Here is a 26,949-nt window from a genome sequence, read left to right as displayed (position 1 = left end):
TGTGGGATCTTCCCGGACCAGGGCTCGAACCCGTGTCCCCTGCATTGGCAGGTGGATTCTTAACCACTGGACCACCAGGGAAGGCCAACTTTGCAGTTCTTTAGCTCCAAATATCTCTGCTCTCAAGGGATCCTAAGGCGACTAAATGTCTTCCTCACTAAGAGAACTTTGCCCTTGCTGGGATCTCCTTGGCATTCCTAGGGCTGCATCCAGCATTGCCTCCTGGGGCCCTCTCCAGAGCTCTGCCTGACCTGGGGTCACTACCCACAGGTCAGGCCTCAGGGCTGAGCTGGGTGCCAGGAACGCAGAGATGCCCAGTGACATTTGACGGTTGGTACATGACATGCTTCATCACACCCACCAGCCCCCAGCCCCTCCCTGGGAAGACCGTGAAGGTCGTCTGGCAGAAATAGGAGGAAGAGAAAGAAGGAAACCTGAGTAGGAAGAAAGAGAACGAAGTTCAGTTTAGGGAGTAGCCTCTTGAGCAGCAGAAATGGGGAAACAGCCGTGCAGCAGGTCCCAGGGCTGGCCGAGCAGGGACGGGCTATGCGGTTTTCTGCAGGAAACTGCTGGGAACAGCTAGGGATGGGTGGAGGATCTGTCAGCATGTATCAGGTGTAAAATGCCTTGTGATTAAAACTGCTGGCCACTGTGCCCTCAATCCGTCCCAGAGGCGCACTGACTCCCCTTGCTGGGGCTGAGATGTTGGCGGAGGGGGGGGGGGAGGTACTGTTAGCCTCTGGAGGGTTCCAGCTTTGTGGGATCTGCATGTGAGAAGTGCCACAGTTCCTGGAGGCGAGGACAGAGAGAGCACTGACTCTAGAATATGTGGGATTTACGATGTTCAGGGGCCATCCAGAGGGCCTGGAGCACGTGTCCCTGCTCCAGACAGCGTTGTGGGCACCACCGGCCCATGGATGGTGACCAAAACCAAAGAGTGAGAAGAGCTCACCCACGGAGACGTGGGGGCTGACGGAGGAGGGCTAGGCTGCGGGGCGGCCACCAGGCGGTAGGAGGAAAGCCTGGAGAGGCGATTCCCGCGTTCAAGAGAGAACGTGGAATTCCGGATGTCGAACCTGCGGGGCCCTGGAACCCACGGCGCTCCCTGGTGGTCACCCACGTGGTCGCAACGCGGACGTCGCACCGGGAGCCCAGCCCTCCACCGAGCGTGCGCTGGCGGGGCGTGGGGACCGCGCGCTCCCTGGAACCCAGACCCCCGCGCCAGCTGTCGAGCGAGGGCGTTAGGTTCCCGGGAGAGTCCGGGACCCGCGGAAGGCCGGGGTCGGCGCGCGCAACCACCTCTCGGTCCTCCCATCACCCAAGTCTGGACCCCACCCGCCCCGGGCGCGTCTCCTCATCTCCGCCCGCTTCCCCGCCCGGCCCGGCCCGGCCCGGCCCGGCCCACCCCGCTCCTTAGCCTCCTCCGCCCACATCATCAGCCCCGCCCTGTTCACCAGGCTCCGCCCCGCCCCGGTTCCGCCCCTCGACCTCGCTCCGCCCCACTCCCGCCCCTCTGCCCCGGCCCCGCCCTCCCCGTCCAGGCTCCTCCCCTCGGCTCGCCCCCACCCTCCCGCTCGGCCCCGCCCCCAGCGTGCCTTGCGTGGCGGCGGCCCGGAAGCTGGCGTGGCGCGGCGGCGGCGGCGTGCGGGCTTCCTGAGGCGGGACTTCCGACGGCGTTCGCGAGCGTCTTCCGGCAACGTTAGAAGGAGGTCAGTCCGGTCTCCGGGACATGAAGGTGAGCGGCGCGGCGGCGGCTGGCCCGGGTGGCGTCCGCGTCCCGCGTTCCGGCATCTGCTTCCCCGCCTCCTACGGCCTCCGTTCCCCTTCGCGGAGTGAGCGCGTGAGGGGTGCGTGTGAGAGCAGGAGGCGCGGCACGAGGGAGAAGGAGTGTGACAGCGGTGTGGACGAGAGGGAGTGTGTGAGCGGGTGTGTGTGAGGGAGTGTGAGAGGGGGTGTGACAGCGGGTGTGGACGAGAAAGGGGTGTGACAGCAGGTGTGGACGAGAGTGGGTGCGAGAGCAGGTGTGGACGAGAGGCGATGTGTGAGTGGGTGTGACAGCGGGTGTGGACGAGAGGGGATGTGAGAGCGGGTGTGAGTGAGTGTAAGAGCGGGTGTGGACGAAGGACGCAGGGCGGGAGCTTGCGGGCGCGAGCGGCAGCACATGGCGTGGCCGGCGTGGGGCCGGGACCCGGGGCGCGATGGGCCGCGCCGGGCTGCCTCCTTCTTGACCTCGGACCCCGGCCCTTGGAAGCTGCGGCCTTTGCCCGCTGGGAGGCGCCGCCTAGGCCTGAGCCCGGAGGCCAGGGGGCGGCGGGCGGGCGGGCGGCGAACCGAACCCCGTCGAGCTAGTGTCCTCCGCTCCCCCTGCGCATGGCAGGCTGCCTCGGGCTTCCTCCGCTGAGGGAACAAGACGGTGGCCCGCAGTGTGGACAGAACCCGAGGTTAACGTCCGCCGGGGCTGGGGTCTTCCTGCTCTTACGCCGCCTTCACTTCTAAGTGCACTCGGTCCTCCCCGCAGGAACATAGCTAGCTCCAGAATTTGTGCTCACAGGCGAGAATCTGTGACGGATTTTACCCGCGCTGTGGGGACGGCAGCATTCTGTTCACGGGTCAGTCGGCTCGGGGTCCTACCAGGTGTTGGTGATGGTCGCTCAGGGCATGGTGGTCAGCATTTCTCAAATTGCATGTCACTGAGCAGAGACAGGTTTGATGGATTAAAACCAGTATCTTAAGAATGAAGTGGAGGGCTTCCCTGGTGGCACGGTGATTAAGAATCCGCCTGCCAACGCAGGGGACACGGGTTTGAGCCCTGGTCCGGGAAGATCCCACATGCTGCGGAGCAGCTGGGCCCGTGCACCACAGCTCCTGAGCCCGCGTGCCACGACTACTGAAGCCCACGAGCCACAACTACTGAGCCTGCATACCACAACTACTGAAGCCCTTGCGCCTAGAGCCCGTGCTCCGCAACAAGAGAAGCCACCTCAATGAGAAACCCGCGCACCGCAACGAAGAGCAGCCCCCAGTTGCCGCAACTAGAGAAAGCCCGCGCACAGCAACAAAGACCCAACGCAGCCAAAAATAAATAAATAAATAAACTTATAATAAATAAGTAAACAGGACCCTGCTGTGCGTGTGCACTTTGTGCTGGTTGTACTAGGGGGTCGTGAGCACCGCGGTGCCCTCTGTGTTCTAGCATCTGGGAGTGCAGGGTATCAAACAGTGCTGCGGTGAGCATCTTCGAGCGTTTTCGACATAGGCGGGATGTCCCCCAAAGTGGGATTTTTGAAAAAAAAGAAACACATGTTGGAAAGTAATATTTGTGACCAGGTTGTCACCCGAAAAGGTCTGATCAACTTGAATTCTCAGGAACAGCTCTGAGAGTGAAGCTGCCCCAGGTGCTCAGGTTGCATCATTCTCTTAGTCCTTGCCAGTGCCTGGGGGCCGGTGAGGGGGGTGGGGACCAAAACGCACAGGTCGCTGTGCTGTCTTATCTCAGCGTCCGTTCCTTTGGTTGCTGGTGATGCTGCAGTGCTGTTTCTGTGGCTTGGGTGTGGGGGTGGGGTCTGTGTGTTATGGGGGGGGTCTGTATTATAGGGTGTCTCTGTGTGTTACACCTTTTCCCGTCCTTTCTGTATTTTATAGTGGGGCATTTTTTATTGGAGTGTCTTTTATTTTCAGTTTGTAAGAGTTCTTTGCGTGTTATGTGTAGATAAGGAATAGAAATTCATTGTCAAGCGTGGTCCAAGTATTTTCTTGTTTTGCGTATTATTTCTTTAAATTTGCTTTTTGTTGGGACTTCCCCGGTGGTCCAGTGGGTAAGACTCCGTGCTCCCTATGCCGCGGCCCGGGTTCGATGGCTGGTCAGGGAACTAGATCCCACATGCCTCAACTAAGAAGTACGCATGCTGAAACTAACAGGTCCCACATGCCACGACGACGATCCCACATGCTGCAACTAAGAGCCTGCACAGCCTAAATAAATAAATATTTTTTAAAAAAGCAAATAAATATGCTTTTTGTTTTCTAAGTGAAAGCTTCGTATTTTTACGTAGTACACTCTATTGATGTTTCCTATCACAACCTTTACTTTTGCTGACTGAGGTGGAAAAGCCTCCCCCCTCCAGCCCCCGTCCCTGAGTTTATGTACACAGGCACCGGTGTTTTCTTCTAGTCCTTTCCATGGCTCTGTTATTTTGCACTTAAGCCAATAGCTCGTAGCCAGAATATATTTGGGTTTGAGGGGGGTGGAGAGCCAATCTTTTCCTAGCTGGCGGGCTGTGGTTAGGGCGGCCCTGAGGCAGTGGGGCAGGGCTCACCGGCCTGTAGCAAGGAAGGCCCTTCCTGGTGTCTGAGGGGTGCCAGGGCCCAGCAGTGCTGACATCTGGACTCTGGCCATTGAGGCTGGCTCAGTGCCCAGCTTAGTGCTGGGAGGCCCCAGGCACCGTTAGGACCATTGCTGCAGTAGGCGGAGGGGACACCCTGCCTGCTGGGGGTCTCCACGGGCTCTGCTCTCTGTGCAGCCCCCTGGACCCCGAGGTTGGACCCTGCTGTGACACGCCCACCATGCGGGTGCTGCTCGGCACGCTCTGGCTTGCCCTGGCCTGCGGCTCTGTTCATGCCACCCTGTCGAAGTCAGATGCCAAAAAGGCTGCCTCGAAGACGCTGCTGGAGAAGGTAGGGGCAGTCTGGAGGCGGGCCGAAGGGCTGAGCCATCACGCCTCCTTGCCCGCTGGGGCTGTGAGCCGAGAGCTTGGCCTCTGGGCAGCCTGCGCTGTGCCACCCCAGGGCTCTGGCTGGCTGGCTGGCCTCGGCGGGAGCAGCTTCTGGTGCTGGGGCCCGAGGGTGCACCTGCCCCGCCTGGGCTGGCCTTCTGTGACGTGCCACGTTTCCGCCCTCACCCTGCCTTCTATTTCTTTTGACTCCTGCGCTCTTCTCTGCTTCACTGAGCAAATCAGACAAGAGCCACGCCGGGTTTGGCTGTGTCTTTGTGCCTTTTTTCTGGGGCAGCCCTGGGGGGGCAGAGTGAGTCTTCGGGGACTGTCAGCTCCTCAAGGCAGGCCTTTCCCTGCGGTCTCCTGGTCAGCAGCTCCGTGTTGATCCTGGGACACACCCCTGCTGAACAAGAGGACCGCTGCTGTCCCTGGGGTTCTGCCTGGGGGGCGAACCCTCACAGCTTCCTCCTTGCTCCTTCTGTTTCAGACTCAGTTTTCAGGCAAGCCCGTCCACGAGCGGGGTCTGGTGGTGACAGACCTTAGAGCCGAGGATGTGGTTCTCGAGCATCGCAGCTACTGCTCAGCGAAGGCCCACAAAAGGCACTTTGCTGGGGACATCCTGGGCTACGTCACGCCAGTAAGCCGGGCCCTGGGGTGGGCAGGGAGGTCCCAAGGACAAGGTGGCTGCTTGGGTCTGTCTTCGTTCTCACCTCCCCTGGCCGCCGCCGCCATGGGGGTGCGGCGGGAGCCATGCCTCCCAGAGAAGCGGCCGGGATCGCGCCAAGCGTCCTGTTCCCCGTGGCGTGGGCAGCCTTGCAGTGCCCCAGTCCCAAGGTGGCTCTCAGGCCCCCTGCCCCAGCTGCAAGCAGGCTCACCCATTCTCCGTTCTCTGCCAGTGGAACAGACACGGCTACGATGTCGCCAAGATCTTCGGGGGCAAGTTCACCCACATCGCGCCCGTGTGGCTGCAGCTGAAGAGGCACGGCCGCGAGATGTTTGAGGTCACGGGCCTTGACGACGTGGACCAAGGTGCTCGGCCCGCTGCTCGTCTGCGCTCGCCCCAGGGGTCGGGGAGGGTGTGAGTGTGTGCGAGCGCGATGACTCCCTGGCGTCGGCCCGCGTCCCTGTTGCCCTTGGGGGTTTGCACGCAGTGTCCAGGGAGGAGGCGTCCGGGACGGTGTCCAGGAGGGCGCGAGGCCTGGCTGTCCTGACAGCCGTGTTTTGCACCTTCGTTTGCACAGATGTCCTCCTTTTCGGGTTCAGAGGGAGGAGGTGTTAGCTGGCGGTGGGGTTCCCCGAGCTGGGAGGGCAGTGTGTTGGAGGACACAGCCGGGCAGCATCAGGGCCTGGCCTCTGGATGCCCCTCAGCTCTGCGAGATGGTCCCAGGCGCCTCGGAGTTGTCGCCCCTGGAGCAGCCACTTGCCCCTGGCCCTGGCCGTCCTGCAGGGCAAGGACGGGCAGTGCAGGGCCCGCAGACTCTCCCCTGCCCCCTCCCTTTGTTCTCCTCCTTGCGGGTAGGTCAAGTCTTCACGTGGGCAGGGGTTTGTGTCCCCACCTTGACTGGCTTCTCCACGTCCCACAGGGTGGATGCGGGCAGTCAGGAAGCAGGCCAAGGGCCTACGTGTGGGTGAGTCCAGTGGGCCGGCGGGGTCAGGGTTGTGGGCCCTTAGGCCATACACCACGGGTGGAGGTCCTGGAGCTCCCTGTGGGTGGGTGAGTGGCCCCGGAGTCTCCAAGCCTGTCTGGTAACCCAGGCTATGCTGTCTAGCACGTCGGTCACTCTCCCAGCGGCTCAGAAATGAGGCCGCCCCAGCCCAGCATTCGTGGCCCTCAGTCCAGCCAGAGCCCTGTGGCCCTCCCGCCCACCCAGCTCAGCCCACCAAGGCCAGCCCGCCTTCACCTGTGGTCTTGCCCTCCCATCGCTTCATTCACCCACGAGTGTTTATCGAGGGCCCCTGGGGGCTGCGCCCAAGGGTGACGCTCACCCTGCCCTGCCCGTCCGGGAGCTCATGGCTGGCGAGGGAGGGACCCATTGCAAAGTGCAGTGGGGTTTGGGGAGGAGGCTTGGGGGTCTAGGGGCACATAACAGCTGCGCAGGAGAAGCTGGGGGGGCAGGGGCCAGGAGGGGACCTGCAGTTGGATCAACAGGGAGCTGGTGGAGGATGGTCCAGCCAGAGGTGGGCAGCGAGGAGCCGGACGAGCCAGCATCTGGGCACTCAGAGGCCTGGTGTGTCGGGAGGAGAGAGTGCGCGTCTCCGTCCTTCCCCAGCGCCCCCTGGTGCCCCTCCCTCGCCCAGCCACCTTGCACTGGGATGACCGCACTGGGTGCTTGGCTGTGGTCACTCTGCTCTGGAGGCCAAGGGCCAGCCTGTGGGCAGGGCCGGCACAGGGGGTCACAGTCTGCGGGTCTGTCCCCAGTGCCTCGGCTCCGGTTCGAGGACTGGACGTACGAGGACTTCCAGAACGTCCTGGACAGCGAGGACGAGATCGAGGAGCTCAGCAGGACCGTCGTCCAGGTGGCCAAGGTGACTCGCGGTGCCTGCGCGGCCACCACCGGCTGCCCTGGGCTCCTTCTGGCCACCACGCGTCTCGGGAGCAGGGACTTCCCTTGGGCAGTGCCCAGCGGCCGGCTACCCTCCTGGGAGGGAACCCATCCTGGTAGCTGGTGCTGGGCTGCAGGGAGGGGAGAACTCTTCAGGACCCTGGGGTCAGGTTTGGGGGAGGCACACCAGTGGACGGGGCACACGAGAGCCCCAGCCCCTCTGCTCCTGGCTCCTTTGGGGATCCCCACGCCGCCTCCTTCAGAGAGGGGCTTCCACGCCTGCCACCTGGCCCTCGAGCTGAGGCCTCGTTGGGTGGGAGGAAGCGGGGCTGGCCCTGCGCCTCCCTCCCGCCCCTTCCTCCTGGGACCCTCCTCACCAGCTCCCGTTCCTCGCAGAGCCAGCACTTTGACGGCCTGGTGGTGGAGGTCTGGAACCAGCTGCTGATCCAGAAGCACGCGTGAGTGGGCTGTGGGCAGCGTGCGGGCCCCCAGGTGTCAGGAAGAGGCTGGAGGAAGGATGTGGGGGGACCTCGTGTGGGAGGAGGGCCTGCTTCCCACAGGCTGCCCCTGGGGGTGGGGATGGCACCCCGAGAAAGTCGGACACTGGCTCCAAGAGGCCTGGGAGCAGCTGCGGGCAGGTGGCCAGCTGAGACGCCCATGTGGTTGGCCTGGTGGAGCCTCCAGGGGACTTTGAGAAGAGGCGGCCGTGCAGGGCCAGGGGCCCTTGGAACAGGTGGCCACGGAGTCCTCTGGGAAAGAAATCTGCCGCCCAGTCCCACAGGCTCTGCATCAGCCGGCCTGGGAGGGTGCCGCATGGTCCCCTCGAAGCAGTATCCACCCTGCGCGTGAGGCTCACGGCCAGAGTGACCCGGCAGGGCGGGAGGGGGGGCATGTCCCCTGCAGGAGCGACTGCCCCTGGTTCTGTCAGGGCCATGGGGTCAGCCCCACGGGAGGCGGAGGAGAGACTGAGTTCCGCCCGGGGCGGCCTGCGTGCTGGGTGCCGCCCAGCGGCTGGTGCCGGGGCAGGACAGGCTGCAGCTGGTTCCGGAACTGGCTGTGCGCTCCCTTTCCTGCACCTGAGCCCCCACTCCTCCACATGTGCCAGCCCCCGGGGGGAGCCCTGGGCAGGGCTCCTCTTCTACTCTCCTGCAGCTGCAGGCGGCGCTCTGCCTGCTCGAAGACGGCGTCCGTGGGGTCTCCTGCCTCTCAGTGCAGAGGGAGGCGCATTGTCGAGGGGTCTGTGCGGGGGGTCAGGCCTCCTGCCCGAGGCCCAGAGGAAGCTGCGCCTGGAGCCAGGCGTGCCGGGGGCTCTCTGCCTGGGTGGGGGTAGGGAGACTCCGCTACTGGCCTCGGGAATGGGGGTGGCCTGGGCCCAGGCCCCCAGCCACGGCGCCTGCTTCTCGGTGCTCAGACCTTCGCCCTGGTGGGTGCTTCTGAAAGGCTCCTTCCCTGTCCACTTCTGCCCCGGGAGAGCCCCAAGGCTGGAGCTCAGGAGGAGGGTGGGCGGAGACAGGCAGGTTGAGAGCATGGGGGATACCCGTGTCTGTCGGGAGCTGACGTGGCACCTGCACGTCGGGCGCCCGGGCTTTTGGCCGAGAGACAGCCCCCGCCTCCCCGGCTCTGCCTCTGTGCTTGCTGGATGGTGGCCCTGCTGAGCAGACCGTACGGCACCTTCTGAGGAGGGGGTGCAGCTGGGCAAGGAGGTGCCGGAGCAGCCGGCAGCGCCTCTGCCCCGGGCGCTCCTGGCGGGGGCGGGGGAGGGCGGAGGCTGGCCAGCCTGGTAGATGGCTTTGGACACTGCCGCCTGGGAGCTGCTTCCCAGGACAGGCCTGGCCATGGCGGGCGTGACAGGGACGTCCATGCTCCTGTGCCCACCTGTCACCCTCTTGAGGCTTTTGTTTCCTACCCAAAGTGCCAGGTCACCCTGGAAAGGCCTGTTTGGTGTGATGCGAGGCAATGGCACCTTGTCCACGTGCCACCCTGGGCTGCGGGTCCCCCAGGCCCTCCCGTGAAGGCCTCCCGGGGAGGAGCGTGCAGGGGCTGCCTGGCGCTGGCGAGAGGCTTGCCTCCTGTGTTCACACCCAGCAAGCGGCTGGGCGGGCAACCGAGGGGAGACCCCAGGGACTCCGTCCCAGCAGACCACCCCCAGTCCCCGCCGAGCAGGTGCTTCCCCCGGGCCATGAGACCACCTCCCCCTTCTCTCAGAGAGGCAGTCCCCTGGGTGGTCCCAAAAGCCAGGAAGGCACCCAACAGTGACAGGTGCTGACAGCTTCTGGCCTCAGGGAGGTGCCGGCCCCCTCCAGCCTTTGTGCTCCCCCGAGGGCGCCCCTGACCACCTACAGTCACAGCCAGAGGGGAGTGACCTTGGCCCGGGATCACTCCCGCTGAGCGGGGGCCACCTGGGAGGCTCTGAGAGGCTGCCGCAGTCCAGTGGTCAGTGCACACCAGGCCCCACGGCAGCCTTGGCAGGATGACGGGCAGCTATGCGTGCCCCACCCCGCTTGCTCTTTGCGGACTTGCTCTGGGGCTGGGGGCCGGGACAGCTCCTCTGACCTGCCTGCGCTTGGTAGCGAGGGGGGCACTTGCGGCCCGTTCTCCAGACGGAGGTGGCTCCTGAGGGGCTGCAGTGAAGGACCCAGGTCGGTCACTGGGCCCACAGCCTCCCAGGCACAGTGACGAGGGCCTCCGGGACTAGGGTGTCCTGACGAGTGCTCCACTGTCCCACCAGACGTGCTGCCCGCCAGCCCCGAGGTACTGCCACATCCCACACACCTAGGGTCCAGGCGGCCCCGTGACACTGCTGTCTCCTCTGCCCCCTGCCTGGTGGCCCGCTGCCCACAGAGACGCTCCTCCCCCGCATCCCGGCACTCCCGGTTGAGCACACGCCAGTGCCCCCTCCTTCTTCCCCCCTGGGGCTGAGGCACACAGAGCTCTGTGTCCCGGTGTCTGCAGGGCCGGGGGTGGCTGTGCGAGGGGGCTGGGCCGGCCGCCGCCCTGGGGTGGGAGGTCAGGGCCCCCTGGGCACAAGGCCTCATCAGTGGAGCCGCCCCAGCGTCCTCATCTCAAGGCACCTCCTGGGTGCAGCAGGGCCCTCAGCACGGCCTGAGGCGTTTCGTGGCCCAGACTGACCTGGCCACCAGCAGGCCAGCAGGCCAGGTCCACGTGGGTCCTTCCTCACTCCCTGCCCGGCTGTGTGTCTGGGAGGGTCCAGAGGTGATGGGGCACCACACTGACCCCCCTCTGCTCTCCACCCTGCTCTTGTGGGGAGGGAGGGGGCTTGAGTGTGAGGACGGATGGGGGCTGGGCAGGCAGTTGAGGTGGAGGGCAACCCCCGCGGTGTCTGGCAGGCTCCCCTGGTGCATCCCCCCTGGAGCGCGTACCTCCAAGGCAGAACGCGGCCATGAGGGGCATCTGCCTGCAGCGGGTCTTGGCCCAGCTGCTCCTGACCTGTCCTCTGTTTCTTTGCAGGGGCCTCATTCACCTGCTCACCCACATGGCCGAGGCACTGCACCAGGCCCGGCTGCTCGCCTTCTTGGTCATCCCGCCCGCTGTCGCCCCTGGGTAAGTGCCGCGCTTGCTTGGCCAGGGGAGGCCCTTCCTGGTCAGTGTCCAGCCCCATCCAGGTACATACTGGCCACCGCGTGTGTGGCCGGGGCTCCCCATCAGCACAGTCGGACACCTCAGTGGCCTCAGCATGCCCTCATGGGTCAACGGGTCGAGGCTGCGTCCTTACACCTGAGCTCTTGAAACCGTGTTGTCTAGACTCGCTCCCCGCTCCCGCTGGTCCCCGGCGAGGCCCCGGGCACCGCGGTGCAGGGCCTGTGCCGCTTTAGGCCCCAGGGGGTCAGGGCTCCCGCAGCTTAGCCCAGCTGCCCGTGTCCTGCCTTGAGATTAGGACTTGGGCGCGGCTCCACCGATGAGGCCTTGTGATGAGGGGGCCCTGACCTCCCATCCCAGGGCGGCGGCCGGCCCAGCCCCCTCTCACAGCCACCCCCAGCCCTGCACACACCGGGACACAGAGCCCGGTGAGGCAGCTCTTCCAGAACCCCCGGGACAGGGAGGTGCGGGTCCCAGGTGCCAAGTCAGGTGGCCTGACTCCCACGTCCAGCCTGTGCTGGGCGCAGAAGAGGCCAGATCACAAAGTGAGGACCGAGGGCAGGCCCGGAGCCAAGTGGCGGGTCGATGGCGCACAGAGGCCCAGGGGTGCTGCCTGTGCTCTGCCTGGTCTCCGCTGGCTCCCGGGGCAGCCTGGGCCCTCAGTGCACTGCTCTGGAAGGACCGTTGTCCATGCATCTCGTCACCCCTGGCTGTCGGCTCGCTGTGCAGCGCGGGCCGGTTAACAGGAGCAGGTGGGCAGCTCTGGGACCCGAGCTCTCTGGCGGCCCTGATGCTCACAGGCCGATAGCCCCACACAAAGGAGCCTGCGGGCGCTCCGAGGCCAAGGCCGCGGCCACCACAGCCGGCGCCTGCTGCTCCCAGGTTGGCTGCCCGCCCTTTGCTTGGCGCTCACGCCCCCGGACCCCCCACGCATCACCGGAGGCCTGAGCTGTGCTCCCACCCAAGCCCAGGGGCCTCAGCCTCCCCCCCCGACTTTTCTCCCCACCTTTCCAGGGCCCTCAGCCTCGTGTGTGCTCCTGTGTGCAACACACGCGTGTGATAGGCCAGAAGCAGCAGGGGCCAACAGTCTTTCTAGGATGGGGGGCCCCGTTCTGGAAGAGCCGGGGGTGGCGGACACTCAGAGAGCCTGTGGGCTTGGCTGCAGATGCGGGCACCCGTTTCCGGGGTCTCCTGGTTTCTGTGATGGTTCGGGGTGGGATGCTGTGGCTGGTGGAGCCCCGGTTGCCCTTTGTGGTCGGGGGCCGTCGGTAGAGACAAGCTCCTTGGAAGCTGGGGCAGCCCTTCAGGCTCGGCTGGGGAGAGGTCGGTTGCCTGGTTGGGGGTGGGACCCGGGGGCCCTGCTTGCAGCCCCTCCCTGCTGACACCCCTCCACTCCCCAGAGCCTCGGGCCTCGCAGCTTCTGATGGTGCGGAGAGCAGACTCCCAGCCCACGTGCTGGAGAGTGTGTGTGTGTGTGTGTGTTGAGGGGGGTGACTGGGCCGGACGCCCATGGAGGGGCTGGTCTCTGGGCTTGGCCTGGAAGGGCAGGAGGGCTCGGGGCAGGGTGGGGAGCAGCTTTCCGGCTGGCACCCTCTCTGCCCAGGCATCCAGCCTGAGCTCCTGTCCCCTAGGCAGGAAGTAGATGGTGTGAGCCAGGGCCGCTCTCTCACCCTGCGGAGACCAGGGGAGGAAGTGCCGTCCACCTGGCAGCTGAGGAGGTGACCGGCAGGAGGAGACCGTGGCCAGGGCTGGAGGCATGGGTCCTGGGCACTGCCGCTGAGCTGTGGTCCAGTCTGGCCTACCCCTGCTGGCAGCCAGGGGTGTGTTTGGGGGGGCACAGGCCTGGGCTGCACCCCCGTGGCTGGCGAGCAAGCCCTGCTCTCTCCAGAGGCTCTGGCGGCTTCGGAGTTTGTCTCATCGTTGACTTTTGTTCTGCCACGCTTCTAGACAGCAGCCCCAGCAGAGGAGCCAGGGAGCCGTAAACAGTCTTTCTGGGGTTTTCTGCAGCATCAGTCGCTTCACAAAGGCTGCGCTGCCCCCCACGGGAACAGCAGCCCCAGGACGGGCTATGTGTGTGGCGCTGGGGCCGGTGTGCCTTTGCTGTTGTGTGCCTTGGTCTGGGGCCTCCCTCCAGGGGCTGCTGGCACAGCGGCCATCCTGACCTTGAGCCCTGCTCCCGAGGTCGCGGCTTGGCCCCCATCGACGTTCCAGCACCAGTCAGCTGGTTTAATCAGAGCCCTGGGCCGTCCTCGCTCCGGAGGGGGGCTCTGAGTTAGTTGTCGCCCCGGCTTCTCAGGCTGTGTCTTCTGAGAATCCAGCGCTCCCGGAACCCTCGGGAAAGGACTGGCCTCAGGCATGGAGGGCTGGCTTCCTTCCCAGGACCTGCCCTGCGGTGAGCTCGCATCCTCACGGGCAGGTGCCCACCTTGACGGGTGCTGCAGCCACCCCTGTGGTTTCCCGTGGTTTCGGGCAGGCCACCTCCCCACAGTCAGGAAGGGGATGGGTGGGGGTCCTTCTCTGGGTGGGGTTCCTCTGCACAGAGGCCGACCCCCGTTGGCATCCCCCGGGGGCCAGGGGTGGCCTGCAACCAGAGCGTGGGCTCGGCGGGGCACTGGGCAGGCGCGGACGCTGGCGGTCTAGGCTGGAGGGCTGGGGGCCGCACTCTGACGGGTGGGGCCGGGCCTGGGCCTGCGGGCCGGTGGTTCTGCTCCGGTCCTGTAGGGCAGCTGGGGGCTGGGGGGCTCGTGTTTTGGAGGCCCCCGTGCTGCCAAGCAGAGCAGCCGTGGAGGGACAGCACAGGAGGTGCTGCAGGGAGTGAGCAGGCCTGGGGCCTGGGAGACTGGGCCCGCGGGGAGCAGCGGTGGGGGCCGACAGCAGGCCCGCCTTCTGCACGTGCCTGGCTGGGTGCCCACCTGGGCCACTGTGCGCGAGGCCCTGCAGGCGGTGTCTGGGGACCAGACAAGGTCAGGCAGTGTGGCTGGTGGCAGGGCCAGTGACCGTGCACGGAGCCTGCACTGGTCCTGAGGGTGATCAGCCTGGAGCAGGCTGGCCGGGGCAGGACTGGGGTGTCCAGCTCAACAGGCAGCGTTTCGACCTCGAGGGTGGATAGTGGGGGTGGCTTCGTGGTGTCGGGAGGGATGCCCGTAGGGGAGAGGGGACAGAGGGTAGAGCCGTGGGTTTAAGCAATGGGGAGCTGTTATGGGATTCTCTGGGGCGGGGCACTCAGCACCGCATAAGGAGGGGTCTCCAGCAGGTCGGGGGCAGCAAGGGGTTGATGTGCGCCTGTGGCCCTGATGCCCGGCCCATGCCGCTCCAGTGAGGGGGCCAAGCCCTGAGATGGTGCCGGTTAGGGCGATGGAAGAGGGAGGCGTCCACCGTGTGGGTGAAGCAGGAGGGGCAGGGGGCTAGGGGTCTTGGGGAGGGGCGAGACCCTAGAGGCAGGCCGGGGAGGGGACTGACAGACCCTGTGCCTTCTCCCCCGAGCAGGGCTGTAGGGTCCCCCGTGCGGGCGAGCCGCCTCATGTCTGGGGGGAAACCGTCTAGAGCAGCGGTCCCCAACCTTCTTGGCACCAGGGACCGGTTTCGTGGAGGACAGTTTTTGCACGGGTGGGGGGCGGGGGGTGGCTCAGGCGGTCGTGCAAGCGACGGGGAGCGGAGCGGCAGGTGAAGCCCCGCTCGCTCGCCCACCGCTCGCCTCCTGCTGTGCGGCCCGTTCCTGACAGGCCGCGGACCAGTTGCCGTCCGAGGACAGGGGGTTGGGGACCCCTGGCCTAGAGGCCACACCGTGTCCTTTGTCCGTGGCCACGTGGAGAGGGGATGCCAGGCCACACGACGTCCACCAGGGCCACCTCTCACTCTGCAACGCCCGAGGAGACGCGGGTGCTGCCCCAGCCCCGCCTCTGGCAGCTCCAGGGTCTCGGGGTGAAGGATCCCACACGGCAGCCCGGCCTTCTGGATGGGAGGGGTGCCTGCAGTCAGACGGGCGGTGACTCGGTGAGAAGCACCTGGCAGCCCGGGGCGCCCGGACATGAGGCGTGGCCGGAGGCCATGAGGTGGTCAGAGCCTTGGGAAGCAGAGGAAGCCAGGGCGGCCCCTGCAGCCCTTTGGGCCGCGCGCTTGATGTCGGCAGGAGCGGCGGCCCCCGGCCTGGTGGGCGCAGGCCGCACAGAGCAGAGCCTGCCTCTGACGGGGCTGCAGCTGAAACCAGCAAAGGCGGCGGCTCGGGGAGTCATGCGGGATGGGAGCCTGCACCAGCCTCCTCCCAGCAGCGGACTTCTTGGAACAGAGTGTGACTGGGAGAAGGGGCTTGGAAAACTCCACCCTCCCTGACCCCCGTGGCCGTGTTGAGAGTGTGTCTAAGAAGTAATCGGCCAGTGAAAGTGAGGCTGTTTGCTGTGCTGAGCGGCTTTGAGCAGAAGAGTTTCTTTTTATGGGGTGAGCGAGGCCGGCAGGGTAGCAGGCCTCCTGGTGCCCGCCCCCCCCGGAGTTCGTTGCCCCCTGCCCCTCTGCCTGCCTTAGTCCTGTCCCTCGCCGGCCTCCCCTTCACACCTGGTACCAGCGCTTCCAGGACCTCTGCGGGTGGGGTCCCCTCTTCCAGTTGAGCAGGGAACGCCTCCTGGGAGGCCCCGGTGCTGCAGTGACCAGGACATGGGACACAGGGGCATAGTCCCTGCTGGGCCACTGCACTGCTCAGCTCGCAACCCTGCCTCCCCTTGTGAGCCATTGACTCCAGAAACGGTAGGGCTGGATGTCCATGGGTTCCTGAGCGAACGTCCACCTGGGGACGGGTGAGCTTTTGAATTGTGGAAACATCTTCCTGGAGCTGATGGCATCCGCTTTTTCTGGGGTGCCCCAGGCCCCGAGGTCCCAGGCCCTCCTCACACAGGCCCCGTCTCCATCTCTGGGGCTGAGCCGGGAGGAAAACGCCATCTGCCGGGCCTGGTGTCTTCTAGCTGACTTTAGGGGCCCGGTCTGGAGTGTGGCCACAGGGAGCGTGGCTGTCGCTGCCTGGTGAAGCCTCTGCTCCCCAGGCGTGTCCGCGAGCTCCCTGCCACGGCAGGTGCCCGTCACTGAGTCTTGCTCTATCCACTCAGGGGCGGCTTTGGGGTCCCGGAGTCGCTGGCTGGTGCTGCGGGTCCTCAGGTTCCACGGGTGCCTCGTGTCTCGGGGGGGGCCTGGGCCTGGCCTCCTGGCTGCTCCCTCCAAAGGTGGCGGCCCGGGCAGGCTTTGCTCAGCTGGAGTGGGCAGCCTTGAGATGGGGTATCTCAGGGCTGCCTGGACCCCGTGGAGCCGGTGACCATGGCTGAGGTGCACGCAGCGGGCCGCCCCCGCCCCCGCCCCCGCCCCTGCCCCGGGATTGGAGGTGCTGGCTGAGAGGAGGGATCCTCTCTCTGCCCACATTGTCGGGGGAGCAGAGAGCCCCGCCACCCTGGGACAAGGCTGCAGCCCTAGGGGCTGCTGCAGGCAGAGCGGGTGGGCTAGCGGACCAGGTGTGTCCAGCAGACAGGCCACCTGGGCTCCCGCCTGCCCCAGGCCTGAGGCCTCGGGAGGGAGGGCGCTCTGCTCATGGCACCGTGCTCGCAGCTGAGATGAAGCGGGGCTGGCCTCCTGTGCCCACGTAGGGATGGGCCCTCCCGGAGCTGGGCTGATCGCGATCTCCAGTGCACTGGTCAGGAGGGGAGCCGGGTCTCTGCTGGACCTCCGGCAGCAGGCTCTGCCCGTCGGGACCCAGCTGCGGGCCGTCCCCTGTAACCGAGCGCCGGGTCACTCTCCAGGGAAAGTGACCTGAGGTGTCTTCCTGGCGTGGGGGAGGAAGGGGCGTGAGCTGGGAGCCCGCACGGCCGGCTTGCCGTGCCCTCTGCTGAGCCCAGGTGTCAGCTGGGGCGGGGCTGGAGGGGCTGTGCGAGCTGGGTGTGGTGACCGTGCCGTCTCACTGCAGGACCAACAAGCTGGGCATGTTCACGCACAAGGAGCTTGAGCAGCTGGCCCCCGTGCTGGATGGCTTCAGCCTCATGACCTATGACTACTCCACAGCGCAGCAGTGAGTGGGGGCACCCCGGGGCCCCGTGCGCTCTGGCTTGGCGCAGAGATGCTCCCCCAACCGGGGGCCTGGACGCTCAGGCGAGGTCCAGCTTCCCACAAGCCTGCTCAGGGCCACGCTGTGTCAGCTCTTGGTTCTAGGCACATGAAGGGCCCGGTCTCTTCTTCCCAAAGCCCACAGTCAGCCTTGCATTGGGCGACCTTCTCCTTTTTGGGGTCACAGGGCAGCAGGCACCCCCATGGGAGTGCCATCCCGGGGTGTCCATCCACGCCTGTGCGACCCTGGCTGCCACGTGGTGGCTGCGGTGCTGGGCCTGCCTCTCTGCCCAGGAGAAGGTGCTCCCGTGGCCGGGGGCGTCATGCTGCTGCCTCTGTCCATCTCGGGCCTTCACCTGAGCCTTCGGCTGGCTGCAGGGGCCCGCCTGTCTGCTGCCGTCCTTCCCACTCCGTGTGTGGGCCCCACCCCAACCTGGGGCACCCTGAGGCCTCTGCCTGCCGCTGAACCCACTTCTCCTTGGCCCTGCAGGGCCGGCCCCAGTGCACCACTGTCCTGGGTGCGAGCCTGCGTCCAGGTCCTGGACCCCAAGTCCAAGTGGCGGAGCAAGATCCTGCTGGGACTCAACTTCTACGGCATGGACTACTCAGCCTCCAAGGACACCCGCGAGCCCGTCATCGGGGCCAGGTGAGCCGGCGGCTGGCCCGTGCCAGGTGGCTTCCTGTGCCGTCTGCCACGGCGCCCTCGTGTCAGGAGGTGTGCGTCTCCCAGAGGTGAGGGGGTGCGGCGAGGAGGAGGCCTGGCAGGGTCTGACCACGTACCGGGCACCTGCAGGGTGCTGTCGCAGTGCCCTTTCTTCCCCTGGGTCGGTGGGGGTGTGGCCCCCATCTGGCAGGAGCAGCATGCGGGCCCCCCGGCCTCCTCTCCTTCAGCCTGAAGGACGCCCTTTGTGTTGCTTGCTGTGCATTTCTACCAGTGCTGAATCCTCTTCCATTTTATCTTGCTGGGTTTTGGGGAGATGTTTGTGCTGGATGTGGGGTTCTGGGTTGCCAGCTTGTTCCAGGACCTTGACGGTGTTGCTTCGTCATCTTCCTGTGCATTCTGTCCCACGAGACACTCGTCACCCGGTTTCTCCACACGTATCACCACCAAGCGCCTCCACGTAGGCTTCTTTACATTTTTTCCTCCTGGTTTCCCTTGAGTTTTTTAGATTTGTGCATTTATCCTTTTCATCATATTTGGGAAGATTATAGTCTATTTTTTCTATTATTTTTCTTGTCCCTCCCTTTCTCTCCTCTTCTAGGCCCATAAGTACTCGTGTGTTAGGCCAGTCTGTTTGTCCCCCCATCCGCTGACACTCATTTTATTTTTTTGGCCTCTGTTTTCTTCTGTTCAGTTTTCCTTGCTGTCTTCAAGCCCACAGACCGTTTCTTGGTCGCGCCTCGTCCGGGGCTTTTCCTTCCCACGTGTCGTAGTAGCTCTCTTGTCAGGCAGTGTGTGTGGGGCTGAGCCTCTGCGTCTCCTCTCAGCACTGGGTGAGGATGGTTGCCTGGCGTTGGGCCCGTCTGGGGTCCATTCAACCCTGTCCCCTTCCCGTGGTCCCGTCGAGCCAGCTCTCTGTGCGCCTCTGCTCCGGGCTGGACGCTGTGAGTTTCGCTTGGCTAGGTGTTGGGCATCTGGGGTTCCTGACCCTCTGCTTTCGCGCTGGGTGCTGTCACGTCCCCTGGACACCAAGAGTTGTACGCTTCTCTCAGGGACCTGGTTCCGTCAGCAGAGATGGTCCCGAGGCCGTGACCTGAGCGCGTGTGCCCACTGTTCCCCACCGTTTGCAGGGTCACTTGCAGGCCCACTCGCCGCAGGGACACACGTGTCAGCCCAGGCAGGGGTCAGGCGCCGAATGCCAGCTGCCCGCCGGGCTGTCCGCGCCCGTCGTCCACAGTGACTCCCTCATGTCTGCCCTGGGGGAGGGACAGAGGCTGCTGGGTTGGCCTGTGCCTGGACTCGTGGGTCCTGGAGGGCTGCTCCCAGCCCGCCCCCCCAGTGGGGTGGGGCTCCCGTTGCCTGGGTCCCTTTTGTGCTGAAGGCAGGGCCTCCAGGACAAGGAGGAGCGGATTGGGCCCCTCCAGGGGTGGGACATCGGAGGGGTGGGACATCGGAGTCAGCCGTGCCTTCCCGACCCTGCCCCGTGCACACAGCTGGTGCGAGGGCCTGGGCTCCAGCGCAGGCCTGCGAGCCCCTCCTCCCTAGGGCCTGGCCCTCTGCTGAGGGAGCCCTGTGGATGGCGGGAGCCAGGCCGGTAGGCGCTGCCCTGGAGCAGCCCAAGCCTACCCCATGTCCCCGCAGCAGAGGGGCTCTCGGCCCCCGGCGCCTGTGCCTCGGATCCGCCCCGCCCATCTGTCCTCCCGGTCATGGCTGCTGTCTGCTCCTCGTGCGCTGCCCCTTCCCCACCACAGCCTTTCCGGATGTGGGGCTCCTGGGAGCGTCCCTGACAGGGTCCCCGGCTCGGGGGGCGTCGGGCGGAGCTGCGTCTGGAGCTCGGGCTCCCGGCACCAGGCCCTAGGGTTTCAGGAGCTGGAGCAGGAGGGCGTTCTCTCCCGCTGCAGAGGCAGGGTCAGCAGCCAGGGCCGCCTGGCGCCCCACTTCTCCAGTCCCCGACTCTGCCGGCCAGGGCCTATGGGCAGGGCAGGAGGTGTTGGCCTTGGGGTGCCACCCACCTCTGCTCAGGCCGCCACACAGGTACCACGGCCGGGCTTGAGCCACAGAAATACGTCGTCTCCAGCCCTGGAGGCTGGAGTCTCAGACCCAGGTGTGGGCAGGGCTGGTCCTCCTGAGGCCTCTCTCCTCGGCATGTAGACGGCCGTCTCCTCTCTGTGTCCTCGTGGGGTCGTTGCTCTGTGTGTGCCTGTCTCCTGACTTCCTTTTTTTATAAGCACACAGTCCTGTGGGGTTAGGGCCATCCCAGGGTACCTCAATCATCTTACATTAAACATTTCTTTAAAGGCCCCACTTCCAAATATAGTCACATACTGAGGTTCTGGGGGTTAGGACGCAACATATGGACTGGGGGGACACGGTTCATCTCTAACACCGCTTGAGGAGTGAAGAGCTGTAATTTCCTCACTAAATGTGGGCCTTGCAGTAACTTACGAGGTGGAGTTGTTGCAGCCATTAACCCAGCTCGTGGGGCCCGGCGACAAAGGCACCACGCGGCCCCTGCCGGTTCTGAGGAGAGGCTGGGAGGCGGGCGGGGGGAGTCTGGTTACGAAGACGTGTGTTTAGCGAGAGCCCAGGTGCGCACGTACACACACGCATACAGACTGCCCCCAGCCAGGGACGGACGGCTGCATCGCCCCATCCGGGCCCCACCCCAGCTGAGCAGGTCCGCCCACCAGTCGTGCCCCCACTGATGACGGCCAGGCCTGGAGGCAGAGGAGGGAGGTGGGCCTGTGCGGGGGCGGTGGAGAGGGTGCCCCCAGGCCTGGGGGCATGGCTGGGCTGTGTGTCAGGGACTGCCCTGCCCAGACCTCCTGCAGGCCGCCACCCACCTCACCTGGACCTAGCAGGTGCCGGCTCAGCAGGGCCTCCCAAGGGTCCGAGCAGGCTGAGTGCCGGGCGGCAGGGCTGCGGCTCCCACCTCAGGGGTGCGTGGAGGTCAGGCAGCGGCGCCCGCTCAGGTCCTACCCGGTGAGTTTGTCCTGTGGACGGGCTGAGGGGGGCCCGGATGGAGTCGACAGGCCCGTGAAGGGCTGACTGCTGTCCCCGGGGGTCGTGTTGACGTCTGGGGGGGGAGGGCCGTGGTGTGGGGATGCCCGGAGTCCCCCCGTGCGTGGGCGGTGGGGCTGCTGCCGGCCTGAGCTGGGGGACCAGGACGTCGCCGAGCCCCTCTCCTCCCCAGGCCTCAGCCACTCCGCGGGATGGGGCCGAGGTCAGGCCGGTGCAGTGAGACCAGGCCGGGGGCACTGTGCGTCTGGCGGAGGCTCCCTGACGCTCCTCATCCTGTGGTGGGTGGGCGCCGCAGGACCCGCCACACCCGGAGCCTGCACCAAGGCTTCGCCCTCCCGCGGCCCGGGTGCCCCCACCCCACCGCTTCCTCCTCCCTCCCAGGGCCCTGGCCGGCCATCTGCCGCCTGCTGCCCGCACCCTGGGTGAGCCTTGGACAGGGGATGGGGCCCCCAGCTGGCCCCTGGGGTTGCACTTGACCTCCTTTGTCCACAGCCTGATTTCTTCCAGCCCTCCCCCGGCGTGCAGGGCGGGGTTGACCCCTGGGCTCAGGGCCTTGGGGCTCTGGGGGTCGTGGGGAGAGGCCTCTCCCAGGGCTGGTCAGCAGCCCTCCACCTCCCAGGGCCGGATCATTCGGATCTGGGGAACCAGATGGGCAGGCTTACCGAGGCTGCCTGCAGATGGGTGCCTGTTCCGTGGGAGAGGGGAGGGCTGCCTCTGCAGCGGGTGAGCGCGCCCACCCAGGTCCGGCCCCCCCCAGAAACACAGCTCACCAGGGTGCGCCCCTCAGCCGGTCTCCACCCCGGAGCTCACTGCAACGGCCTCTGTTCACTGGGCAGACGACAGGCCAGGTGCGAGGGGCAGGTGAGCCTTGTGGCCGCCGGAGTCTCTCCATCTCTTCCGCTGCCAGCCCAGGCCAGCCTGGCCAAGGATTACCTGCCCTCCCGCCTCAGCCTCTCCAACGCTGAGACCCTGGCCTTCTGTGGCAGGTGTCCCCGGTCCCCTCAGGCAGTGGGGGATTAGCGGCCTCACCATCTGCTCCCGCGCACACAGAGCCAGGACCCCGAGGCAGGGGCGGGAGGCCAGCTCTGTCAGGCCGGGGTTGGCCTTCTGGCCTCCAGCAGCCAGGACCACAATCTGTGCCTGCCACGGCGGGAGGGGGTGGAGGGCAGGCTGTTTGTGCACATTCTGGGTTCTCCATTGACCCCCCAGCTTCTGTTCGCCTTCCCTGGGTGATACGCAGACCCCATCGTGACCACGGCCAGGCTCCTGTGTGCGTGGCCTCGTCACTCCCCAACTTTGAGGAGTCTGGGCGGCCGTGAAACACCCCAGGAGGGGCCAGGGCTCCCCTGCCTGCAGGCTCACGTCACCCAACGTGCAGTTCTGGGTGTTGATCCGTGGGTCCGCACGGCTGCCAAGCCCCCATTCTGGGAGGCCCTCACACTGCCCTGGCGGCCAGGGTGCCCGGCTAGCCCCGTGAGCGCCCTCAAGCCAAGTGGGCACCCATACTCCTGCATCTTTGGGACCCACAGCCCCACGCCGCCGGGCCTGCCCTGCCCCTGCCTCCCAGGGACCTCAAGGAGAGCCAGTCCCAGCAGAACACGGCCAGATGGGTCCCCGAGGGTGGGCCACGTCTGGCAGACCTCCTGCCCCTGCTCAGAGGACTCTTCTTGGGCCAGGGTGCCAGTCAAGGGCACAGAGGCTCGGGGAAGCTCTCCCTGTGTGGCCGTCCTGCGCCGGGGTCTCGCTCTGCCTAGGGGCGACTGGTCCCAGGGCTGCCTGTCGCAGCGCTCTCCCGTGGCTCTGGGCCTTCTCCGTCCCTGCGCCGCGCTCTTTGCTGAGGTCCTTTGCTTCTCCACTGGCTTGTGTGATCTCAGAGCCTGTCCTGGTCCTCTGTGAGCATCCCGCTCTTGCTTCCCAGCCGGGGTCTCCCCGTGCACCTTTGACCCTGACCGCTTTCCCGGTGCCTCTGCTCAGGGTATCTGCTAGCCCTTGCGTCGGAGGCACAGCTGGGAACGGTCCCGCTGCTTGCAGGTGGGGGCCTGGGACCCAGGGGCGGGGGCGGGGGGCACCTTCTCTCGTCACCCGCAGCGGCACCCACTGGACCCCCTGTGTGGGCCTCCGGCGGGGGGCCCTGCCCCTTCCACACGCCCCTTTCCGGCCCAGCCTGGGAAGGCCGTCACCAGGGGCCGTGGAATCCTGGCCGCGTGCTGCGGGGACTGCAGGGGAAACCGGGGCAGGGCTGACCGCTCTCCTCGGTGCCCAGGAAGGTCACCTGCCCAGAAGGTGGGCCAGCAAGTCAGGTGCCCCCCCGGGGCGTGCCCGAGCCAGGTCCTCAGGCCGGCTCAGAAGCGGTGCCATCCGGGGCAGGCTCCAGCCGTGGGTCACAGTGCCAGCGGCCTCTCCGCCCAGGGCACACAGGTGGCTTAGACTTGGCCAGATGAGGTCAGGCCCTTCAGTTCTCGTGGGGTCACAGCGGAGAGCACCGGGCACCGCAGGCCCCGCCAGCCGAGGCAGAGGCCTCTCTAGGCTTTCCTTCTGGGGCGGGGTGCCCCCTTCCTCCTCCGTCCCCCCATCTCCCTTCTTCCCCCTCACCCACACAGCCTGATCACCTCTCTTCAGCTGGTCTCTGCTCGCTCTTCTGGAAACTGGGGGACGTGCACCTCGTCTCGGTGCCCTGAATCCTCCACCGACCCGTTGGGGGTGTCTTCGTCTACGATTCTGTCCGCCATTCCTTGAACCCTTCGCTCCAAAGCCCGAGAACTTTTTTGAGTGGGGGCGGTATGAGTCACGCCCTGTAAACCCCCCACTGCAAAGCGCACACCTGCGCGGCATTTAGTCCGTTCTCAGGGTCGTGCAGCCGCCACCTCCAATTCCGGAACGCTTGGTAGCAGCCCCCGACCCCTGGGGCACTAATCTGTGTTGCCTGTGGACTCATCTCGTCCGGACATTTCATGGAAACAGTCACCCGGCGTGTGGCCGAGGGCTTCCGCTTTAGTTCAGGGGAACGCTCAGGGCCCATCTGTACCGTTTCCCTCCGTTCATCCCCGCCCCCCGCCCCGCCCCGCCCCGGCCTCCTCCTCCTCCCAGGCAGGCCCCTGCCACCCTGACCCTCAGCCCCCGTGGCCCTGCTCTTCCTCCTGGACTGCCTGCCTGGGGGCCGTCTGCACAGCTGTCTCTCTGCCCCCACGCTGGCTCACACCCCACTCTGCTGCTCCGTGTTCCCGGGGCTGCACTCAGGCGAGTGTGAGGGCCTGTGTGGCCCCAGCCCTGGCACCGCCAAGCCTCGGCCTTCAGAGGGGAGGGACCAGGTGCTCTCAGGGGTCTGGCTGAACCCCGAAAGAGACCCCAGCCTCGGCTGTCCCCACAGCCTCACCACCTCCAGCAGGTAGCAGATTTTGAGGGGCGGCCCCGGAGGAGGAGTGCACAGCCAGAGCTCCCCAGACGTGAGGGCCCAGAGCCACCTGCCCGCCAGCATCTGCCCTGGGACTCGGGGGCTCAGGGTCAGGCTGCGTCAGGATGCCCCGCCCTTCCCCACACATCCCGTCCCCCCACGTGCCACGTTTGTCTCAGCCATGTAGCCAACATTGGATCAAAAGCTGCAGATGACATCAAGCATCCCAAGAGCGTTGTGCTAATTAAGTATAACGCAATAATTTTGGACGATTCGAGCTGGTTGATGGGGGTCGTGGCTGTTCCTGGCCCAGGCCCCGTGGGAGCAAATCCGGACGTCCCCTGGACGGCCACCACCTCATTTCCCACTGCTCTGTCCGGCCCCGAGCCCCTGCCGATGTGTAAGTTGCAGCCTGGAGCATCGCAGCCCCCTCCCTGGGCCCAGGCTGCAGGTCTCCGGCCTGTCTGGGCATCGACTGCATGCCAGGGAGACACGGGGTGAGCTGGAGACCCCAGTTGTCCTGGCCATGCGGCACCTTGGGCACCGGCCTGTCCTCTGTGTGTCCTCTGTTGGGCGGGGAGGGGTTCCCAACCCCTGCTCCTGGCAGTGAGGCGGGACCTCCCGTGGGCTCGGGGCAGCTGTGTCCACAGCAAGGAGGCAGGCCGAGGACAACTTGGCCTCTGAAAGGGCCCGGAAACCACTGCCCTGGACTGTTGTCCCCCCGGGCGGGGGGGACGGGGGAGGGCAGTGCCGAGGCTGCCCCCAGTTCTCGTTCATCCTCAGGCCTGCGGCTGGCCCCGAACCTCCCCCGCAGCTGCAGAAGTTGCTGCTTCTGCAGCACCCCAGGCCAACCCCGGGAGCGCCTGCCCACACCACCGGCCCAGCAGGCACCACGCCCACAGCGCGGGGCCTGCGCTCCACCTGCACGCAGTGCCGCCAGCTTGGGGTGCGGCAGTGAGCTCTGAAGCACAGCCACGGCCTATGCTCACATCTCAGCAGCCTCTCGGGGTCTCTGTCCTCCCCCTACCCCCAGTGAGGACCCGGCCGCCGCAGCCCCGGCCCGAGTGTTCCAGACCCCGTCCCATGGTCCTGCTTCCTGGCTTTTCTTCGTGTCTGGGCCACAGGCGTGGCCCTCCCACCTGGCCCAGTGTGCTGCAGGCACTCCGCAGACCATCGGGGGATGACACCCCGCGTCCTGCTGCCCTTGGGTGGCCTCACCCTTTCCGTGATGGCAGAGGCCACCTCCACCCCGTCCAGGTGCTCAGGTGGGCAGGGGAGGGCCCCCCGCACCCACACCCGGCCTCCCCCAGGTACATCCAGACGCTGAAGGACCACCGGCCCCAGATGGTGTGGGACAGCCAGGCCGCAGAGCACTTCTTCGAGTACAAGAAGTGAGTGTCTGGGGGAGGCCCCGGGCTATGCGGGCCTCGAGCTCTGCCTCTGCCCCTGAGGGCCGGCGTGGCCTGAGGAGGGGCGCCTGAGGCCTTGGCTGGAGGGGGAGGCGGGGCGGGGAGAAGCAGAGGCGGGTGGGAGTTGGGCCGGCGGACTGAGGGTTCTGCTGTCTTGCAGAAGCCGCGGTGGGAGGCACGTCGTCTTCTACCCGACGCTGAAGGTGCGTGTGGGCCCTGACACTGGGCGTGGGGGCAGCAGACACAAGCCCTCCCCCAGCAACCCTGGCCCTCAGCTGGGCTGCGGTGGGCAGGGGTCGGCAGGTGGCCCACGGGGGCAGGGTGGGGCCGACACTCCCTCTGCCTCAGTCCTTGCAGGTGCGGCTGGAGCTGGCCAGGGAGCTGGGCGTCGGGCTGTCCATCTGGGAGCTGGGCCAGGGCCTGGACTACTTCTACGACCTGCTGTAGGCCTGGCCTGGAGCCGGCCTGAGCTTTTCCAAGAGACGGAGGGACTGACAGGCGAAATACAGACTCTTCCATTTCCCGTGCTGTGTGCGCTACAGCCTCGGGCGGGGGCAGGGCGGCCTGGGACCCCGGGCTCCTCATCAGTGACGGGGGCGGGGGGTGGGGGGCAGCGGGCCCTGAGGATGCAGGCCTCTCTGGCCCAGCCCTGGCTGTCTGTCCGCTGGTGGCCGGGGAGGGCGGGACCCACAGTCCCCACCCCACAGGCTGGCAGGGGGTCCTGCACGGCCAGCAGATCGCTGCGGGTCTGGAGGCTCCGGGACAGCCCCAGGCTCCCCGACACGTGGACGCTCCAGTGGGCATCACCCCGGGGCCGTGCAGAGGGGCCCCGGCCTCCCCCTGCGGGCGCTGGCTCACCCTGCCTGCCTGGGAGCCCGATGGACACCACACAGCGAGGGTGGGGGTGCCACGGCGGAGACCGGGGCTCCGAGAGGCTGGCCCCGCCCCACAGTGGTGCGGTGGGCTGGGTGGTCACTGTGGAACGACAGCTCGCCGCAGGCCCGCTGCCCGCTGGGAACGGCCCTGCTCCCAGGAGGGAGCACTGGGAGAAGCCCTGGGTTGCCGGGAGTCGAAGGACAGCCGACCCCCAGCCCTCGCCCCCTCAGTGGGCCCGCTGGCTCCAAGCAGACAAATCTGTCTGTGACGGTGCTGCTTGCTGGACCCGCTGGTCAGACGCTGTGCGTGAGCCCAGGTGCAGCGGCTGTGGGACGTGACTGGGGGAGGGTCCTGAGGGGACGTGTATCTGTCCTCGGGGTCAGGGCCTGGCGGGGCCCTCGGCACCTGTCCCAAGGAAGAACCCTGCTGCTCGTGGTGGGGCTGGAGGTCTGGCCTCGTGGCCCCCCAGCGGAAACTAGGTTGGCTGGCGGCAGCCCACCTGGACACCCCACTTCTACCAGCGTGGGCTTCAGGCGGGCACTTGGGATGGTAGGTCAGATGCCCCCCCCCACCTGCCTGTGCCAGCCTGTCTCCCCAAGGCCCTCAGCCCCACGCTGCCTGCTGCACCCCTGGCTGTGGTCCCAAGGGCAGGGCTGTAGGCCGG

At 66.3% G+C, this 26,949-nt stretch overlaps 1 protein-coding gene across 5 annotated transcripts; it reads left to right on the top strand.

The window, feature by feature from the left end:
- Nucleotides 1–1,589: 1,589 nt before the first annotated feature.
- CHID1 (chitinase domain containing 1) lies at nt 1,590–25,932 on the top strand. Of its 5 annotated transcripts, none has more exons than XM_082340747.1 (13): nt 1,590–1,735; nt 4,521–4,674; nt 5,200–5,349; nt 5,609–5,741; nt 6,296–6,340; nt 7,132–7,238; nt 7,652–7,713; nt 10,724–10,816; nt 16,791–16,892; nt 17,418–17,573; nt 25,311–25,391; nt 25,570–25,612; nt 25,758–25,932. In XM_082340747.1, the coding sequence occupies exons 2-13, from the start codon at nt 4,564–4,566 to the stop codon at nt 25,854–25,856; spliced, it is 1,182 nt and encodes a 393-aa protein (XP_082196873.1). In that variant the 5' UTR covers nt 1,590–1,735; nt 4,521–4,563; the 3' UTR covers nt 25,857–25,932. The 5 variants fall into 5 exon arrangements, with proteins under 5 accessions (XP_082196873.1, XP_082196877.1, XP_082196876.1 ...); XM_082340748.1 differs by lacking the exon at nt 1,590–1,735 and adding an exon at nt 1,744–1,847; XM_082340751.1 differs by lacking the exon at nt 16,791–16,892.
- Nucleotides 25,933–26,949: the final 1,017 nt, after the last annotated feature.

The sequence above is a fragment of the Balaenoptera borealis genome, assembly GCF_965194805.1.
Source record: "Balaenoptera borealis genome assembly, chromosome: 11".
NCBI lineage: Eukaryota > Metazoa > Chordata > Mammalia > Artiodactyla > Balaenopteridae > Balaenoptera > Balaenoptera borealis.
This window is presented reverse-complemented; position numbering and strand designations above follow the sequence as displayed.

Excerpts from the sequence above, each read along its gene's own strand:
- CHID1 (XM_082340747.1), top strand. The coding sequence starts at position 4,564 with ATGCGGGTGCTGCTCGGCACGCTCTGGCTTGCCCTGGCCTGCGGCTCT. Across the intron at positions 7,714-10,723 it reads CTGCTGATCCAGAAGCACGC|GGGCCTCATTCACCTGCTCA; the intron begins GTGAGTGGGCTG and ends GTTTCTTTGCAG. Across the intron at positions 10,817-16,790 it reads CCGCCCGCTGTCGCCCCTGG|GACCAACAAGCTGGGCATGT; the intron begins GTAAGTGCCGCG and ends GTCTCACTGCAG.